Raw genomic sequence first — 19,743 nt, forward strand, 5'->3', positions numbered from 1 at the left:
TTGAAACCTTTTCCCCTGCCTGGCCTTTTGCTCTGACACCCTTTGGCTTCTGCCACCTCCCTGGAATGTAGGCTCTGCTTTGTGGCAGATGGCAGGGTTGGTGGCCGTGGGTGGTAGACAGAGTGCTGCACTTGATTCTGGAGACCTGGGCTTTATCACTTCCTGGCTGTGTGACTTTGGGCCAGTCAATTGGCCTCTCTGTTTCTTCATCCAAGAAGCAGAGTGATTACCTACCTCACAGACTTGTGTACATTGAATTAAATACTAAATATATGCAAAAGTGGCCAACAGCGTCTGGCACTTAGAAAGGTGTTTGATCCGGAAAGCCCATCTCTGATCCCTGAGGAACCCACATTGAAATGGAGCCTTGGGCTGTGAGAGCTGCAGTGCTTTATTTCCCTCTTTATATAGGGTGAGATAAGGAGGCAACCAGAGAGGAGGAGGAAATTAAGGGGTTGGCTCCACGAGGGGTTGGCAAACTGTGGCGCTTGGGCCTAATCTGGCCTATGCTTGTTTTTGTACAGCCCGTTAACAAGGGATGGTGTGTGTGTGTGTGTGTGTGTGTGTGTGTGTGTGTGTGTGTGTGTGTGTGTGTGTGTGTATACACACATATATATGTGTGTGTGTATATATATATATATATATAATTTTTTTTGGCTTGCCTTTAATTAGACTTAGCTCTTATGCTTTTAAAAGTGGAATCAATCAGAAGGCAAGGGTGTAGGGGAATAGTTTTCCAATACTTTTCTTGTAAACTCGAATTCTTCTTTGGAGTAAAGCAGGCTTTGGTTTACTGTTCACAAGGTTACTTCTGAGTTGCAAAAGAAATTTCCCTCTTCAATCTGGGCTGCCACAATCGGACAGAAAGCAGGGGGACGCTTTTTTCTTGCATCTGGGTTTTTATGTTTTTAGGGTTGAAAGAAAAAGAATGTGCTATGTGAAAATTACATGAAATTCAAATTCCAGTTTCCACAAATAAAGGTTTATTGGAACACAGCCACCCTCGTTCACTTGATATTGTTTGTGGCTGCTTTTGTGCTACAACAGCATAGTTGAATAGCTGTGACTGAGCCCATATGGCTGTCAAAGCCTAAAGTATTTGCTAACTGGCCCTTTACAGAAAAGGTTTGCTAACCCCTGGGCTACATGGAAGATAGAGAATAGAGACAAGAGATGATGCAGAAGACGGTGGTAAATAACAAACATTGCTGAGCTCTGCCAGGCACTGTTCTAAGCATCTCTCATGCATTATATCTTTTAATTCTTAAAACAACACGTATAAGCAGGCATATCGTTACCCCTATTTTTCAGATGGGAAAACTGAGGCTTATAACTTGCCCAGGGCCACAGAGCCCGTAGGTGGAGGAGCCAGGATGGGAATTGAGGTCCAGCTGCCTTCCCAGCCAAGCTTGTGACCACTGTGCCGTCCTGCCTCGTGGTGCTGGTCAGGTTAGGAGAGGTTTAGGTTCTCTGAGCTGTGCCAGGCAATGGATGGAGGGCAGGGTGGTAGCTGGCTGAAGGGGAACAAGGGTGCCTTGTAGTATGATGAAAACTCAGGATGATTAGATTTTGAAATGTTTATGTAGCTCGTTTAATGGAAAGAAGAAAGGCAGGCAGGGAGGAAAAAAAGCCCTTATCACAGCAGATACCTTGGGGCTTAAATCATGTTCTCCCCTTTGCGCAGCACCAACAGCCATGGAAAAAGTGCTTATCGATGTCTCCCTCTCTGGGTCTGTTAATTAGCCCAGGCTGCTGATGAGGAGAGGTCATTCTGGGCCAACGTCAGGCTTATAAAAGGGGAATGCAAGTTAGTGAGTCAGGACTGGACAGGAGAGTTCTGTGGCCTTTTTGTCTGTAAAATAAGAATGTCAAGAACAATTGTTTCTTCATTACTGTGAATGTGAGCCTTGTGTTTTCAAAGGTCAGCGCCTGTGAGCACATCATGGTTTAGAGTGGGTTCCTATGGTAATTAGGCCATCGTGACTGAGGGCATTTTGTGTCAGGCAACGGGGTGCTGGAGTTTAGTCTTTCTGTGCAGTACATGCTTGTTTCCTGCAAACGTAACCATTTCTGTTTTCCCCCCTTCCTGTTTTCATCCTTTCTGTGCCACACGTAGTTCTGGAGTCAGAGAATTCCTCAGCAGGTATGGTTTCTCTTGTATCCTTTCTGTCCCTGCCTTCCACCAGGAACCCTTCAATTAGAGGGGAACCCTTCAATTAGAGGGGAACCAGGGAGTGTTCCTGTGAGTGAGGGGTTTCTTTTTTTTTTTTCATCTCTCAGATGAGTGGAGGCTTCCTTCCAATGCTGATGCCAATGGAAACGCCCAGCCCTCTCCACTCGTTGCCAAGGGCTACCGAAGCGTGCATCCCAACCTTCCTTCCGACAAGCCTCAGGTAGGCGGGCGCCCAAGGGCGGGGTGGGGACTGTTCTTGAGTCGTTTAGCTTGCACTTGTGACTTCCTGCTCGCCCAGCTGGATGATGGACTGGCTTCTGAGTCCCACTTTTGGCCAACTCTGAAAAAGCCCCGGGAGGACCAGAGTTAGGGAGAAGTTGGGGTCAAGGGAAGCAGATGTATGGGATGAGGCTGGTCTGTACCAGGGTATCAGAAGCATAAACCCAATATTCCATAGGTTTGAAACGTGTGTGGAAATGTTCTGAAAGAGGGAATGACAGGTGGGAAAAAGGTCTGAGCCTGTTTTATAAAAACTCTTTAGAGCATAATATTCAAAAGGGGACTGCGCTCTTGTGTTTATTTCATTAATTTGCTCGTGTTGAGGCTGTAAGAGTTTCAGCAGCTCCTTCCTTACAGATTAAGATCAGGGAGCTGTGGCCAGCTCGGAATCCAGCAGCCTAGAAGCAGGCAGAAGTCAGAATGGCAGTACAGCGGGCTTTACACTGCCTAGCGCTACCCTACAAAAGAAAGTGTACCCCACGTTGTACAACTTGCAGTAGGAATAATTTTGCTTAAGTTTTCCCCCCAAGTTGTTTTCCTCATCTTTCTTTCTTCCCCTTCCTGTTGCTACTTTGCCTTTTTTTTTTTTTTTTTTTTTTTTTGGCTGCACTGTGCAGCTTATGGGATTTTAGTTCCCCAACTAGGGATCAAACTCAGGCCCTCAGTAGTGAGAGCGAGGAGTCCTAACCACTGGACTGCCCAGGGACTTCCCTACTTTGCCATCTTGACAAAAGTAATAGACCCTGTTTTAATTCAGGCAATCTGTGAAGAGTGTTTTTATATAGCGGAGTAATATCCATGGAACAGAGCAATCCTTTCTTTTAAAAAGAGCTGCGCTGCTCAAAAAAATGCGGCAGAAATGTGTTCCCTACGCAGTCCACCTCCCTGCGCCCGCCTGCCTTCGGTGCACATGCTCCCACAACTCGCAAGGAGCCCGGGGAATCCGCAGGCCTTCCTTGTTCCCACCCCCCTTCTCCGATAATCCTCTGGGTTCTGCTCGTGAGGACATAAAATTGCGCTCGTCCCTGGAATGAAACCAAGTCCGAGATGATGCCTTCCTTCCCCTTTGCAGACCCTTGTCTCCCAGGCTTAGAGGAGGTTGCTGAATCGTGTGCCAAGGCAGCACTACTCAGCCTCCCCGCCCCTACCATGGCCTGTCTCCTGTAGCTACTGCCACGTGCATGCAGGGCCGCTGGTCAGGGCCAGGAGCTGTGAATGGGCCCGGCCTCCTGAAGTCCTCATTAGACTCGGGATGTGGGAGGTCTGTCGTCTGGTAAATGACTGGCCATGGTTTCCCTGTGTCTAAGACCTTTCCCAGCATCTAAGTCTGCTGCTGGGGGCAGGCACACTTCCTTCTTGGCGTTCTCCAGGTTGGATACAGTTGGCTCTTTATCCAGGGTAGGAAATAGTGCTGATTAATTCAAGGCAAGTGTAGAAGCACATCCTCTTCCACTATCAGGGACTTAGCCCAAAGGGTAGCTCACTAATTCCTTTTGGCTTCTTAAATAGCTCTTCTACAGAGAGAATTTTAACAGCGTTTGAAGTAAATAAAAATCCCCTTTAAATACATGTACTTACAGCAACTTTACTGAGCATTTGTTGTGTTTGGATCACTGTGTAAACATTGCCCTCAAGGAGTCTGTAAGGGTGAGCCTCATAACAAGGATAATCATGTTGTAATATGGCCTACGAATAGTGTATGCATTTTCTCATCTATCACTATCCAAGAATTTTCTTTTTACCTGGGTGTCTGAAAGGATACCTGGCATATTGCTGATGTAGAGGTGTTATTCTGTATATTCAGTGTAAAATTGGCCATCCAACTGTCAAGAGGCTTTAGGTCATAGATTTCGTTTTCTGAAAGCAAAAATGACTTCTGGTCTCTATAGCCATTGCCAGAGCTGTAAGTATACGCTGGCTTAGACAAAGCCAGGTGGGCTGGGCTGCTGACTGCTCTGGCTTGGTTTCAGATGAAGACAGCTCTCAGACCCCTGCAGGCCTAGCATCTCCTCCTAAGGATTGAGTTGGAGTCCGAGGACACACGGGCCAGAGGGGAATCCTATCTCCTGATGCTCCCACATCTGCCTTTCTTCCTGCTGCCCTGCTCTCCTCACCCGCAGCGACACGGAATCAGGGCTTTCCCCTCTCTGACAGCGTCATCTTGGGGATCCCCAGTGGAGGCAGGGCTTGATAGTTTCTGGAACTGTACATACTAGGAACGTGTCAGATTCTTCAAGCAGCCCCATTTTTGTCACCACCCCATCTTCTAAAAAGATAAATGGAATTTCATTAGTAGCCAGCTGGGGAGGAATGCCAACTACCTATATGGTTCCCACAATGTTTACAATAAAACAGAAAGTAGTTCCTTCCATGTAAAGTGACTGTGCCTGTCCTCCTCCTTCTCTAGGGCTAAAAGGAGCCCCAGGACAGGAAGGCCTTGGCTCTGAGTGCGTTGTCAACACTCTGGGGAAGCGTCCTCTCTACAGGGTCAGAGCCCTGGGAAGGCTCAGACCTGATATAATGCAGCCCTGGCACCTTATATGGCCACAGCCAAATTAAGTTAAAAAGTCATTGAAACCGATTTCTGTCTTTGGGCAAGAAGAAATCACATGTGGGACACTTGAGCTCGAAGTAAAAGTAAATTTGAGCCTAACTCAAAATTGCCTTTTACTTACCTCCCTGGCAACCATCATCAACTTACCTGCGGTCCCTTTGGTGCGTGCTTGGTCAAGTGTTTTGTTTCTAGAGAGCATCATTTTAGTCTGTGAGTACACCCCAAGCTCCAGCCTAAGTTCACTGAAACCAAGAGAGTACATCTGGATGGTTTTGCTCTTACTAATGACTGAAAATACGTTTTGTATTTTTGGCTGCTGCACACGGCCACATTCCACTGGCAGTGTCCTGGGCACCCTGTGGAAAGGATAGGCGTCAAGTTAACCTAGTTTGCTGAGGGATGGGTTGTTTACTGTCTCTGGGTTGATATTCTAGTCCAGACTCATACTTCATTCTCACTTATTTACCCTCACTAGCGTCCCTTCCCCTTGCTGCCTGCACTCCACAAAAAATAAAAATAAAATACAAATAGGCCCACACCCTTGCACCCTCCCAGTTTGGGGTCACAATCCATTTACCATTTATCAACCAAACTCTAATATACCTTAGCTGTGCAATTTAGTGGAAGGTTCTCATTTTCTTCTCATACTGGGCTATCTTTAAAGATAGGGGCTAGTGAAGAAAATCTAGGTGTCTTAACTTAGGCTGCTATAAGAAAATACCAAAGGCAGGTGATTTAATCAACAAACATTTATTTCTCACAGCTCTGGAGGCTGGGAAGTCCAAGATCAAGGTGCCAGCCTGTTAGGTTCCTGGTTAGGGCTCTCCTCCTGTCATGTAGACAGCTGCCTTCTCACTGTGTCCTCACCTGGTGGAAAGAGAGGGCTCTGGTCTCTCTTCCTCTTCTTATAAGGACCCCTATCCCATCATGGGGTCCCACCCTCATGACCTCATCTAACCCTAATTACCACCCACAGGCCCCATCTCCAAATGCCACCACTTGGGGTTAGGGGTTCAACTTATGAATTTGAGGGGTCACACATCCAGTCCATAACATTAGGAAAATAAACTTTCCTTATCTTATGGTCTGATTCCCGGTTGAGCCACAGGTGGACAGGTGGCTCTCCTTGAAATGAGGATCATCTGGAGATTTACCCCATTTCCTGACCTTCTGCCTCGCTGAGACCCAGGGAGGAGCTCGGGGCTGTGTTGAGGGAGAGGGAATGAGATGGGAACTACAGTTTTCTAGCTCTGAGCCTGGAACCAGAGCTTTGGGCTTAAACCATGAGCCTGAGGCTGATCACCCCCTTTTAGGATTGTCTGTGCCTGGTGGGCTGGATGGGAATGAGGAATGGTCTGGAATTTGGTAAACAGGCACAGTCCAATCCAGTCAAATGCTTCATTGCCTGGTCTCTTTGTTCTGGGTGCGTCAAAAATGGGAGACTGCATGCTTTTAATCTCATGCCTGTCTTCCTTCTAATAATTAGTTCCATCAAATTGTTTCCTCTGAGACAAGAGCACGTGTGGATTCTAAGTCCTTAGCATTCTCTTCTTGGTGAGTTTTAATTTGTTATGCTTATGGAACTGAGGGCTACATCTTAGTGACTCAATTAAGACGGCTGCCTCCTGTGAACAGCTAAGGATGATTCTTCCAGTTCTCCATTTCCTGAGGGAAAAGAATGGAAGACACTCAAGAGTTGGAGGGAACTTAAACTTTTAAAGCTGAAGGTACAAAGAGGAAAATCTTTGAGGATTGGAGAAAACTGGGGCCTCTGGGGCTTCTTCCGCCGGCGTTTAACCCTTGGGCACCCTTCTTGGGTCAGGAGGTCTCAGAGGGTACAGGTCAACCCAGGACTCGTGTCAACCTGACTTAGCACCTGGGCTGAGCTCAGCCTCCCTGTGATGTAAAGGAGAGTCAGGCCTGCCTCTCCAGGTGAGTAGGATTCAGTCCTTGGCTTTACCGCAAGGAAAAATGTACGGGCCATGAAGAGCCTAAGCTGAGGATTTGCTTAAAAACGTGTCCAGAATTGTTTTTTCTTCAGGTCATGTTGTGCTACTATTTCTAATGGTCATCCTTCTTTCCATTTCCCCTCCTCTTTCTTTCTTTTTATTGTGTCTTAAAAATACTACCAAAGGTCCTCTCTCCCCCACGCCCTCCTCTCCCTCAAGAGGACTGCTTTGCATGGCAGCCCCCTGGCACCCGCAGTTCCTTCAAGGACTCCCTTTACCTGAGCTCACCAAAGCCGTACGTCCCACCCGGCACCCCCAGCCAGCAGAGCCCCTCACGACCCCGGCCCATCTCCGTCCCCCTGGCAGCCAGATCAGCGCCCAGACGTGTGCTGTGTCCTGGGCCCTCACTTCTGGGTTCCACGCTCCCCAGTGCTTGGTCCCACCCCCAGCAGTGCTGTGCAGCTGCCAGGACAGTTTATAGAGAGAATGTGAGCTCTAACCCACGTCATGAGGCAGTTGGGAATAAAAAGGTCAGCAGCTTATATGTACCTTGTTTATCCCATAACATTCGCCCCGTGGCATCGGAAAACCTCTCTGGTGTTGCACGTGACCCAGACAAAGGCACTCCCTTGGAAGCTGCGGGCACTCGAGCACCGGCTCCCAGCACTGCCTCCTGCACAGCCGGCACGGGGAAGCCACCCTCCGCTCTTCCTCCTGACCCTCCCAAGCTATTCTCTGACATCCGTAAGGATGCCCTTAGCCCTGGCGAGAGTCCTTCCCCGGGGACTCGGCCTTCGTCAGCAGACGCAGTGAGACCACCTGTGCTAGGCCCCCAGGTTACCTCTGATCCCGAAAACCGGAAGAGAAAACAACCTTACCTTTTGCAGCCGTGTTATCCAGCCAAGGCAAGGAATTAGGAATGTTTGTGTGTCTCCTACACCCTCTCTTTCGAAAACTCATGCGAGCAGCTTGTTTGTTTTCTGGGCCGCCCTACCTCCTTTTCCTCGTGAGTGGTGCTGCAGCTTGAGGCTCAAACCCTTCTGTCTCAACATCTCAGCTCAGTCTCCCTGTGTCTCCCCGCCTCTCTTTTCTGTAAATACGTAAGTATGCTGGAGCGTGGAATCCGTAGACTAATAATATGGTGAACTATTATATGTTACATGTGTTTTGTAACAAGGTGCCAAAGAAATTGTATTTACTCCCAAGCTTTCGGGCTCTGCAAGCAGTTTTGGGGTTAAACACAGCCTGCCTGCCTGTTCTGTTGTTCTCTTTTTCTCAAGTGTTAGAAGGACTCAAAAATAGATGGATGGAAAGTAAACTTGGATGGGGTTCCCTCTGTGTCATAGAGTGTCAGGAGGCCAGCTGGCTAGCACTGACTGTCTCGTGTACTCTGAGGAAAGGGCACTGATTAAATATTTCTCAGAGTACATCACTGCATGTCCGCTCTCAGCTGTTTAAATATGGAATTCCTTCTTCCCTGCCGTACCCCTTTACGTAATGACCCCCTTATTTCCTACAGGATGCCACTTCCTCCAGCCCAGCCCAGCCTGAGGTAATAGTTGTCCCTCTCTACCTGGTTAACACTGACAGAGGGCACGAAGGCACTGACAGACCTCCAGCATCTCTGGGGCCCCACGGCCCCCCGGTCCCGGCGGCCGCCCCTGCCAGCTCACCTCTGACCTTGCCGACTCTAGACGATTTCATTCCCCCTCATCTGCAGAGGCGGTCTCACCACCGCCAGCCAGCCAGCACTCCTGGCTCCCTCCCCCCCGTTAGCCAGACACCGCCATCCTTCTCACCACCGCCTCCGCTGGCCCCTCCGGTCCCCGAGGGCCTCCGCAGAATCTCGGAGCCTGGCCTCACGGGAGCTGTTTCGAGTACCGTAAGCTTGCTAGATCCCCTTCCTCACGGCTTTCCTGAATGTCTGCTCCCGGCAGTAAAGAGAAAAAAAAAAGAAAAGAAAGAAAGAAAAACCAAAAAACCCTTTCTCACTCAAGTACTAAGTTCTGAGAGAGACGTTGGCTGCCCTGTGCTTGTGTGATGACCGGAACCGTGTTTGCTTTCACTAGAGCATGCCTCCCCTGTGTGTTCCGTGGGCCTCTTGTGGCTGTTCAGCAACCTCTCTAGACCCTCTTCCTCTCCGTCCTGTTTGGAATGCACATCTTCCTGCAGAGAAAAACCACCTCTGTGGCCTTTCCTTTGGCTAGCTGTGCTCTTCGTAGGCCAGGCAGATGTAGTGCAGAGAGCGAAGGAAAGCTGAGGAATTGCGTGGAAAAGCCAACAGTAGGCATGGTGCTGTTTCTCTAACAGGGAGCAGGGAGATTCTAGGGGAGGGAAGGATTCACTCTTGCTGATTTTGCAAGTAAGCAAACTCTCTTTTATATACAGCAATGGCAGAGACTGGGTTTAAAAAAAAGTTTAATTGAGCAAATGGATATACAAGCCTGGTACAAGCATTAGCACTGTTTCCTCAAAAGGCAGAAAATTGCTGGGGCCCCTGCAGGGTGGCTGCCAGGGGCTTTTGAGGCAAAACAGTACCTGCCCCAGTGGTCACGGGAAGTTAGAGTGTCCCGACACTTCAGGTCCTGTCCTGCGAGGGACGAGTCCCCATCGTAATGGGAAAGCCCAAGTGCTTTAGAGGAAAGGCCAAGTCCAAGGGCTCAGTCTTTTCTCCGCTCAGGAGCCCTGGGAGCCGAGAGACTGCAAGAACCTCAGTGTGAGTCGTAAAATGGGGACGCACGGATCTGTCGGGGCTGTGGGTGCAGTGGAACTGAGTACGTAGAAGTTTCTGATACAGGGCCTGGCACGGAGAGAGTGCACAGTAACTGTTAGCTTTGGGGCTGAGGGGCTGCCCTAGCAAATGGACCAGAGCTCCTCAAAAATAAGTGGCTGACTAAGTAGCAGTTCATCATTGAGTTCCTGCCACGTTCTAGTTTTCCTGCTAGATTCTGTGGGCACAGCTGTGAACAGGATTTATCTGAGTGGTGTATTGGTGCTCAAGTGTAGCGTACATGGGATCCTCTGAGGTTATACTCCTAGAGTTTCTGATTGAGTGGGTCTGCAGAGGGGCCGAGGACTGAGATTTGGTAACAGGCATCCTGGGGGATTCTGATGCTGAGGATCTGTGGACCACATTTTAAAATGTAGCAACCTAGTGGGTCATGCAGTTGGCTGATGGAATTAAACGTTCATTGACATCCCTCTGCGTAAAGAGGTATGCCTACAAAACTGGCTCCGGTGGCTCATTAAACTGAAGCCAGTCACACAGAAAGCAGGAAGGGAACTTGTTTTTTGACTTGTAAGAGAAATTACAGTGAGATATCAGGCACGCCAAAGCTGGGAAAGGCTACATCCTGGGCAGGGTCCTCTTCTGTAATCTCTAGATACAGCACATCACGGTTAGGTGAGGACCTGGCCACATGTGGCCCAGGGGCTTTGGATATCCTAGCTTTGAGCTTTTCCACTCAGCCCTGTTGGAGGAAAGTGCTAGATTGTTCACTGATGCATTCTCCTCACCCCAGCTCAATTTATAGGTGCGTTTAGAAGCCACTCTTGTTTTGGAGAGTACAGGCACAGAATGTTTCTCTGGAGCAGCATGTAAAGCAAATCTTATTTTTAGTGCACTGGTATATCATGAGTAGCTTTCTTGTGTACCCTGCACTTTGTCATTTGCATAGATCTAGATTTTCATATTGAGCTTGTCTCATGTGTGCCAGGACAGATTAGTCGGGACAGTGTCCTCCATTTCGCAAACCTGTTTGGTCAGCCTGGTACTGACTTCCCAGGAGGACTTCCTTTGGCCCGATAACTTCTGGTTTGGCCCTGGGTACAAACAGAGTAAGAGGTGAAAAAGGAAACTGGTTGGATTCCTGCAATGAGTGAGAATTGTCAAGAGGAACAGGAGCCCCTGTGGATGGTGGCCAAGCCACAAGTTGATATCTGCTCCATCTGCAGTGATTGGAGAGTAAGAGGGAAGAAAATTCATGTTAATTGATCCAGGTTCTTTTAGCCAATAGCTATTTTTGTGATGTTCCAGAAATAACATTTACGCCAGAGTAAAATTTGTGAGATGCTTAATGTTCACACGATTCATCCAGGCATTTATACTTTAAGGAGCTGTATGCCTGATTTTTTGTTTCTTGGGTGCATTATGGCAGAGTTATCTTTATTACATCACTTTGGAAGTAAATTAGGAAAAGTGTAATTGTTTTTCCACTATACAAAAGAAAAAATTGAGATGAGGCACTTTTTGAACAAGATCATATTGTGCCTCTCGAGTCTTAGGAAAAGGTTTTATTTACTAAACTGAGCTGCCACTCAAAACTAACACCTATGACATTAGGGCACTTTCAGAAGAGGTGAGCTGACCAAGCCAGTGTTTTTAAAGGAAGCTCCTACTGTGTGTCAGGAGCTGTCCCGGGTCCTGACACTCACATCCTCTCTTTTGGTGGGCACGTGTTCTCTTGCTACAGAGGTTGTTCAGAGACACCTTTGCTGATAGACGACTCCTGTCCGCTACTGTGGCATTTACCGAGCACCCATGGTCTGCAGGGCATTGTGCTAGGTGCAGGGGGAAGAGGAGGAAGGGAGGCATAGCCCTTGTCCTGCAGGTACTTACGGAGCAGTTGGTCTCTGGTTGGAGCACACTGATTGCTTTAAGCTACACTTTTATCTAGAAGGTAACTATCAGTCTTGTTCTTCAAACCTTTTGGGAATGACATTCTGGCTTTGGGGTCTGTAAACTTCAAAATAGAAACTTTGCAAAATTTATAGGCATGATAGAGGAAACTGTCTACATATCTTTACTACATTTTGAGGTCCTATTTTCATGTCTTTAAAAAGACTGCTATTATTCCCATCATGCAGATTATAATGTTAGTAGTAATAATTTTATTGGTATTTCTGGCAGACACCTCAGAATTTCAAAGTCAGGACTTTCAGAAGTCTTTACTTCAGAGATCTTTGTCAGTCAATATTAGAGTGAGAAAATGTCACAGTACGACAAGATAATGTCCAAATCTCAGAAGTAAGTGCTAATAGGGTCGTTCAGTGGTGTAGGTAAGAGTAGCTTTCCAAGAGTTCCAGTACTTAACTCTTCCCTGTTCTTACATCAATGGCTTCTCGTCCTCACAGTGTCTCATGTTGCTCTAAACAAGTACTAAACTTTCCTGATTTTCCCCAATTAAACCACCTTTTGTTCTCAGATTGCACTGGGGATTGCATGAGTTTTGCATGTTATGCTTCTTCGAATTTGCTTTTTCAGTAACCGGATTGAGCCACAGTTATGACCAGATGAAAATAATGAATGACGTTGCTGAGACTTCGAGTAACATTCACCTTCCTTCTCTCCCCTTACTAATCCCAACAAAGAGAATGAACATTCCAGATTAAACTTCTAACTGGAATTAATATGTCTCACTGGTTACATTTCTTTTTATAATTAAGGTCCTTGTAAAGCTTTAAATCTCTTCTTTTTAAAAAGCGTTACCTCTTGGTTTCACGTAGTTGCAGTGAGTGACAACGTTTGTTTTCTTTTCAGGGCTCAAGTCCTCTACTAAATGAAGTTTCTTCATCGCACGTTGGAACTGATTCCCAGACCTTTGCACCAGTTAGCAAGCCATCATCTGCCTACCCCTCCACGACAATTGTCAATCCTACTATTGTGCTCTTGCAACACAATCGAGGTAAGGGATCTGCGAGGAGCACCCCGCCCCCAGCTGGCTGGAATCAGCCATAGCTGCACTGTGACATCTGGGGCAAGAATTCTGCCATTCCACAGCATTTTCTACAAATCCCATCCTTCCCTGAGGCCACCTGCCCCAGTTTACTCACTCCCATGACCCACAAAGTAGATCACAGCAGCAGACAGAGGCCCCTGTCTGGGCATGAGGTCAGGTGTCTGAATAAGTAAGTAGGTGACGTGTGTCCCACAGCCTTGGTATTCAGTTGTCTTCAGATGGGAGCTCCAAAAAGAAAGAAAAGACAGAAAGGAAAACATCTGCCCCTTAATTACCGTCATGAGAATTCTAGTCAGGTCTCTGCTAGGAAAATCCAGGTGCAGTAATACCTCTTTTAATTACTGTCCTAAATCCTGTAGTTCTGTGACATGAATTTTCTAGAAAGCAAACTTTTGAGCACCAAAATTAAAAAAAAAAAGAAAACCTACTGGATGGGAAATTTTCTAGACTAGAAAACATGTTTTTGTATCTCTAAAACAAAGGCTTTTGAACTTTTTTTTAGTGACTCATGGCCTTCATTCTCTCCAGAAGTCACTGCACTGGGCTTTCCCTCAGTGGCACCACCTTCTGGGGACTTGACGTTGGTGTGGCTTCTTGCCCCTTACCCTTTGTGGCCCCCGACAGCTTTGCTGAGGGTTTTCATGTTTGTTTTCTAGAGTTTCTCTGACTGCTGCTGGTAGGTTCTTCCCTTTCTCTGAAGGGATGTCGTAGGGGAAACGGAGCACATTGAGGTAGTAATGATGTATGTTGACCCTTCTGCTTTAAAATCCCAGAAGATGATTCTAAGTCCCAAGTTTTCCTTTTTGAAACTCCATAGAGGAATAAACTTCCCCTTCACAAAAGTCCTTTGCAGTGTGAAATGTAAAGTCTTCAAGCAGTTTCCTAGTGTAGAAAGGGCTCTTGAGTCTGAATTTCAAAGAACGGTGGAGGTTTAATTATTTTATTTAGAGCTCAAAGCTCGGTACCAAATCTTCCCTTTCTTGACTCCCTGCTCGTCTGCTTCATACTTTTCCTCCCCTCCCTCTCTGTATTGACTTGGATGAGAATGGGACTGGAGTCTATTTTTAATTGTTTTCCATATTAAATGGAGTTTTCTATTTCCTGCCCCAAACTTGAAAAGCAGATGAATGAAACATTTTCTCACAATCATCCCCCTCAAATCTTAGTTATTTTAGTAATTTTATTTTTTTCATTCTGTGTGGTTCCCATATTAATTTTCACCCATGAATCTGTGTTCTTCAAAAGATAGAAGGGTCCCACCCCCTACACTAAGCTACGTAAGAGCCTGCTTTCCTTTCAGCGGTTACTGGCAGTAGCTTTCTCTGCCCAGAAAGTGTCCGTAATGCAGGACAAAGAGAAATTTCAGTTCTCTATGAACTTCTTTATGACTCATCTTTTTAAAAAACCCACTCAAAAAGAAGCAAGTTAGTTCCCAGAAGGAAAGGCAGTTTATTCCCAAGGCCACTTGGTTTTTGGGAAATGCCAAGTGTAATGCCAGCTACTTCTGATGACACCTAGTGAGACGTTTTTGGGCACAGAAGTGCCTGTAGTTCCTTTTTTGCTTCTTCCCTGAACAAATGGAGTCTTCTTATTTACTCAGATGCCTTTGGTTCTTGCCTTTCTCTTTTGTCCAAGTCCTGCCTTTGGGCTTAAACATCAGAATCGTGCAGCCTGAATCACACGTCCTTCAGAAAAGGGTTCAAGTACGTTTGTTGTTTGGAATTAAAAGGTAGCTTCCCCTACGCTCCTTAAGGAGGTGGGAAGAGTTGAGGAGAACGGAAACGCCTAGTGCAACCGGCTTTGGATCACTAATCATCAACTCACTTTAGGTCAGGCATTTTTGGCTTCGCTTTGGAATTTACCCAGCCTGGCAGCCCTGCTTTGCCTCACAAAAAGTACCCGTGAAAACAATTTAACTATTGCAAAGTCTCCTGAGGGAGTGGTAACTCTGCTCCACTTCTAGAATTCTAGTTTAGTCATCGTAAAAAAGGTTCCCTTTGCTCCTGCCTAGGCTGCCCCAGGGCATAGTGTGACAATAACCCTGTCTCCCCAGGCCAGGCCCCCCTACTGCAAACAAACGGAGGGGCACTGCACCTCTGGCCTGGCTCTCACGGTTGTGTAAACATAGCCCTTGCCCCTCTCTCTGCAGCTTTCCGTCCCACATGTGTTTGAGGGCAGATGGCTATGATCAGTCTGGGGAGGAGGATTTAAACTGGAAAACTCTCAGGACTGAGAGAGAGAGTGCCTGGGTGGTTCTTGGTCTTCAGTGTGCATAGCGCACTGGGAGTCACATTCAGGAGGTCTTTGGCGGGGAGGCATGGGGGAGAAGCTCTGCATTTTTCAGCAAGCTTGCAGGGCATGTCCATGGAGCACATGAAGGACAGGAGTTCCGCGGTCCCAGACTTCTGGATCTCATGGTCACGTGAAACGGTCTGGGGACTAGCCTGGGGTTGCTAATTTCTAACTTTTGCTAAATAACACTCCTGAGAAACAACCACTGTGACCTACACTGCATGCATCTCTTTCTATGAAGGAAAGGCTATTCCACACCTCAGAAGTGCGATACCACATAATCTTTTCAATTGAATAAATTTGCTTTTAATTGCTAGGGAAGGCCTTGCCTCCAGCTTGGAGACTAGTGTTTGGGTACCATAGATCCGGTGAGCACTTTGATTTAACAGACAAGGAAACTGAGGCTGAGATGTTATGTGGTTGGTCAGTGCCATCTGGCAAGTTGCTGGCAGAGCTGAGCCTAGGGCTCTGCTGGGCTTCTGTGGTCCAGCTAGTGTGAACCTTGCCCACATGCCCGATGTAGACAGGGTGACTTCCACTGGCTGTGAGCTCCCCTGCTGCTCTGTTTACTTCTCGCCACGCTGGTTCTGGAGGGAGGGTGGGGACGCCGCCAAGGGGAATGATGACAGCACCCATGGGCTGGCAAGTGTTCTATTTTTATACATGTGGCTGCTTTATATTTAGCAGCTGTAGAAGGTAAAGGTCATTTTTGTGCTTATCCCAAAGCACATAGGCACAGAACTCTCCAAAGGAGATGCTGGCCTCCCCACCGCGAGACTGCCCAGGAGGGTGGGAAACCAATGGACCTCCCACTGTTAAGGAACCAGTGGGACCCGGTGATTAGAGTTGGAAAGAAACCTGGGGAACCCAGGTTCTAGACGCAGCTCTGATTTTCAGTGTCATCTTGGGTAGTTTGTGCCCCTTGTCTGAGGTCTCTCAGCCGGTGCTGACCTACCTGCTAGAGTTACTGTGAAGATTAAAAGCGTTCACACATGTGAAAGCTCTTAAAACAATATCTGGCATTTAGCAAGCTCTCAGATGGTAGCTGTCATGGTTATGATTACATTCCTTCAAAACGTACCAAGATTGGGGTGTATAAGGTCCTGCTCCCTTGAGACCAGGGGAGTTGAGGGCCTCCTTCAGTGATCAGATCACTTTAAGATGTAAACAACCAGAAAACAGAGATTGTTCCCCGAATCCTGGCACAAATCTAGGGGGAGAGGGACAGGAGACACCACACCCAGATGATGAAGCCACATTAATATCCCTGTATTCTGCTGGACTACACAGCATTTTAGCATCTAAGCCCAGAGGACGGTGAGGACACAGGTTTGGGGATCCTAACGAGTTATGCCAGGACTTCTTGGTCTTACCATGTGTGTGTAAATCTCACTCACACTGTGTATTTTTTGTTTTTTATCACAGAACAGCAGAAACGACTCAGTAGCCTTTCAGGTAGGTGAGAAATATTTATTTACATACTAACACCTGTTCCTGCTAAAGCCATCTTCTGGCCACCACCTGATGTGTTCAATCAGTGAAGTCTTGCGAGCTTCTCTGATGGTGTTGGGAACTCTGCTTATTGCTGGCTGCCAGGATGATAAAAACAGGCATGGTTCCTGCCTCCCTGGAACTTGAAGGCTGGTGGGGGCACACTAGTGGTGCAAACTAGTAAAACGTGTCCAGTGGGACAGTGACAAGTGCCTTGATCCGTAAGAACTGGCTATTCTGAATAAAAAGGACAAGGAGCTACGCTTTGGATGGAGTGCTCCTGGCCAGCGTCATTGAAGAAGCCACCTTCCTATTGCTTCTGTCTGTCTTCTAGGGTGTGACAAGTCCGGGGTTGGGAAATGTGGATCAGTTCTCTCCTTTTTGGGTGGCAAACCCAAATGCCAATAGATGACCCTGGGATGATGGACCAAGGGGAGGGCCTCCAGACCAGCAGTGCCTGGAAGAGGGTTGGGGAGCACAGCTTCTTAAACTTGAGCTGGCATCAGACCCTCCTGGAGAGCTGGCCAAAGCCCAGATTCCCGGGCCACACCTCCAGAGATTCGGATTTCATGGGTATAGGCGAGAAGTTGCATTTCTTGTTTCTTTTTTTTTAATATTTATTTATTTATTTGGCTGCGTTGGGTCTTAGAGGCGGCATGCAGGATCTTCGTTGCGGCGCGTGGGCTCCAGGATTCTCTATTTGTGGTGCACAGGCTCAGTAGTGGCGCACGGGCTTAGTTGCCCCACGGCACGTGGGATCTTAGTTCCCCGACCAGGGATCGAACCCACGTCCCCTGCATTGGCAGGCAGATTCTTAACCGCTGGACCACCAGGGAAGTCCCAGAAGTTGAATTTCTAAGCAGCTCCCCTGCGATGCTGATGCTTCCCTCTGTACTGACTGCACTAGAATAGCAAGTTTCATCAAGAGCCGACAATGGTGGGGAGTGACTGCAAATATAATCAGATATCAGGGCTCACTCCCTGATAAAGTGTGCAGGATTGGGACAAGGTTGGGGTGGGGAGGGAACCCAGGAATGGGAATGTTTGGCCATTTCCTTCCGGCTTTCTGTAGCCAAAATCCTGGTTCTCCCACCTACTGATGGTGCGACCTAAGGCAGGTTACTGATGATCTAAACTACAGATCAGTTTTTATCTGCATGATCTAAACTACAGATCCGTTTTTATCTGCCAAATAGGGAAAGCAGTAGTGCCTCCTGGGTTCTGCTTGTCAGCAGCTTAGCACTGAGCACTGGCACTCAAGTGCTTGATAGAAATGAGTTACTCTTGTCAGTAGGTGCCTCTGTTGGCTCACTTGTCATTTTATTGAGTGCCTACTTTGTGTAAGGCACGAAGCCAGGCTCTGGGGCTGTTTTGGGAACTGTGCTGCCCTCAAGCAGCTAATGGTGTGATATCGTGGCTTGTAACCTTGTTTTGGTCATGGACTCATTTGGAGAATCTAAGCAAGGCAGTAGATTCATTCTCTAGAAGAAGCCACACAGCCACATGCATGCAAACACATGGCACGTGATGGATTTGCTGGGACTCGTGATCTCTGGGGTTGAGGACCCCTGATCTGGTGGATAGCAAAAGCCACCATTTTTCTGAGCAGCTGCTCCATGAGTTCTGTGTTCCTTCATCCTGCTTCTGTCCTTGTGATTCATGGAGAGCCTGGTGGGGAGGACATGGGGTTCTCACACCCTCTCCACTTTATCCAGGACTTGGCCGCAGGACCAGGACAGGCCATGGCTGAGCTCAAGGTGCCCTTTCTTTGCTGCCCCTCCTGGAGCTGCCGCACTCCAGCCCACTTCATTCCCTGGCCCCAGCCCAGATTGCTGAGAACAGGGCGGCTCTGAAAAGGAGCTCCTGTGGGCGCCTTCCTGCTTTGGGGAGTTTGAAAAGGCACCTCAACACAAGTTAGGGGACCCAGAGCTTGGTCCTGGTTCTTCCCTCTTATAGTAGCTGTTTGTCCCTGGGTAAGTGACTTCACCTCTCTGAGCCAGTTTCCTCGTATGGGAAATAGGCATGTAATCCTTGCCCCTGCCTCAAAGAGGCGTTGTAGGGATCATTTGTGATGGGAGGAGGGAGGGTGCTTTGCACACTGGAAGGTGCTGTGTGAATGTCGGGGCTTCTCTATCATGCTGGCAGGCTCAGGCCACTTCCTCCGCTTTAAAATAAGCCCAGCGCTTCCATCCTCCACTTTTGGTGCAGATCCACTAAGGGTATTTGGTAGAGCGGGACATAAAGTAGGTGCTCACTAAAAGCAGTTTTGTTTAAAAAGGAAGAGCACCATTTTGTTCAGAAGCTCCTGAAGGAGAGAGGGCTGGTGGGGCTGGTGCTCTAGTCTGTGCTCTGGAGTAAGAGAAAGTAAGGCTTTTCCCCCCACCCCAGTGGTGATGGGACTTGGAAGGACCACCAGCCTCCCTCCCACTAACCGGTTTTTTATTGAACCTCTGTGGGGCTTCATGCTTAATGAGATTCATCCAGGAATGAGACCCGCATGGGATTTGGCCTCATGAAGCTCCTGTCCCCTGGGTGGAAAGACAGGAAAACAAGGGCTGGGACAGAGGGGCTGGCATAGGGTACGGAGAGGCCACCCCTCCCTTCCCCGAGGGAAGTGTAAGCAGCGCTGTGATCCTCAATCACAAAGCTTTGGGTGTGAAGACCAGGGATGCTTTCCCACCTCCCCCAGACACACATGCCCTGTCCAGGTCGTCAGCAGCATCCTTTATTGAGTGGCCCTTTCCAGGACCTTCCTTTGAAAGCACAGTATAAAACTAGAAGGAAATGCTCCAGGATGTCATGTATTTGCCTGGTGAGACATAGCAACAAGACTTCATCGTAACCCATTGGATGTCACGGGGTGGCCCCATCACCTGCATGGTACAATGAAGTGTCACCTTGGGTTTCCACTATATAAAGAAACACTTCTTCTTGAGAGGCTGCAGTTCAGCCCTCTGTGTATTGAAACCCACTCAATTACAAATCACACGATCATAGGCTTCTAAAGTAAAAGAGTTCAGGGCTAATTTTTGTAGATCAAAAGGACTCTGGCAGCTTGGGAACCAATCCGTGGACTGTCAGCCTGAGTTTTGCAGTTAAGTGATGGCTGCTAGAGCCACCTGCCCTAACAATTTCTTAAGAATTGCTCTAGGTCTGGAAACGCTGAGGTTGGCGTATCTGTGATCTTCCTCTGAAGGGATGACAGTAGAGCGTGAGGACTATGGGCATCTCTAAGCACTTTGTGAGACAGCTTGAAATCAGCCTCAC

General features: G+C 47.8%; 1 protein-coding gene across 50 annotated transcripts in view; it reads left to right on the forward strand.

Moving 5' to 3' along the window:
- Positions 1 to 19,743, forward strand: part of SORBS1 (sorbin and SH3 domain containing 1) — a 238,682-nt gene that overhangs the window by 135,613 nt on the left and 83,326 nt on the right. For 14 of the 50 annotated variants that reach the window (XM_059900779.1, XM_059900787.1, XM_059900790.1 and 11 more), the window contains 6 exons: positions 2,117 to 2,143; positions 2,281 to 2,393; positions 7,141 to 7,860; positions 8,475 to 8,837; positions 12,495 to 12,639; positions 16,411 to 16,440. In XM_059900779.1, coding sequence (XP_059756762.1) covers positions 2,117 to 2,143; positions 2,281 to 2,393; positions 7,141 to 7,860; positions 8,475 to 8,837; positions 12,495 to 12,639; positions 16,411 to 16,440 — 1,398 coding nt within the window. The remainder of the gene's footprint in view (positions 1 to 2,116; positions 2,144 to 2,280; positions 2,394 to 7,140; positions 7,861 to 8,474; positions 8,838 to 12,494; positions 12,640 to 16,410; positions 16,441 to 19,743) is intronic. The other 36 variants (XM_059900807.1, XM_059900824.1, XM_059900809.1 and 33 more) reach the window with 6 other exon arrangements.

Source organism: Balaenoptera ricei, chromosome 16 (assembly GCF_028023285.1).
Source record: "Balaenoptera ricei isolate mBalRic1 chromosome 16, mBalRic1.hap2, whole genome shotgun sequence".
Lineage (NCBI taxonomy): Eukaryota > Metazoa > Chordata > Mammalia > Artiodactyla > Balaenopteridae > Balaenoptera > Balaenoptera ricei.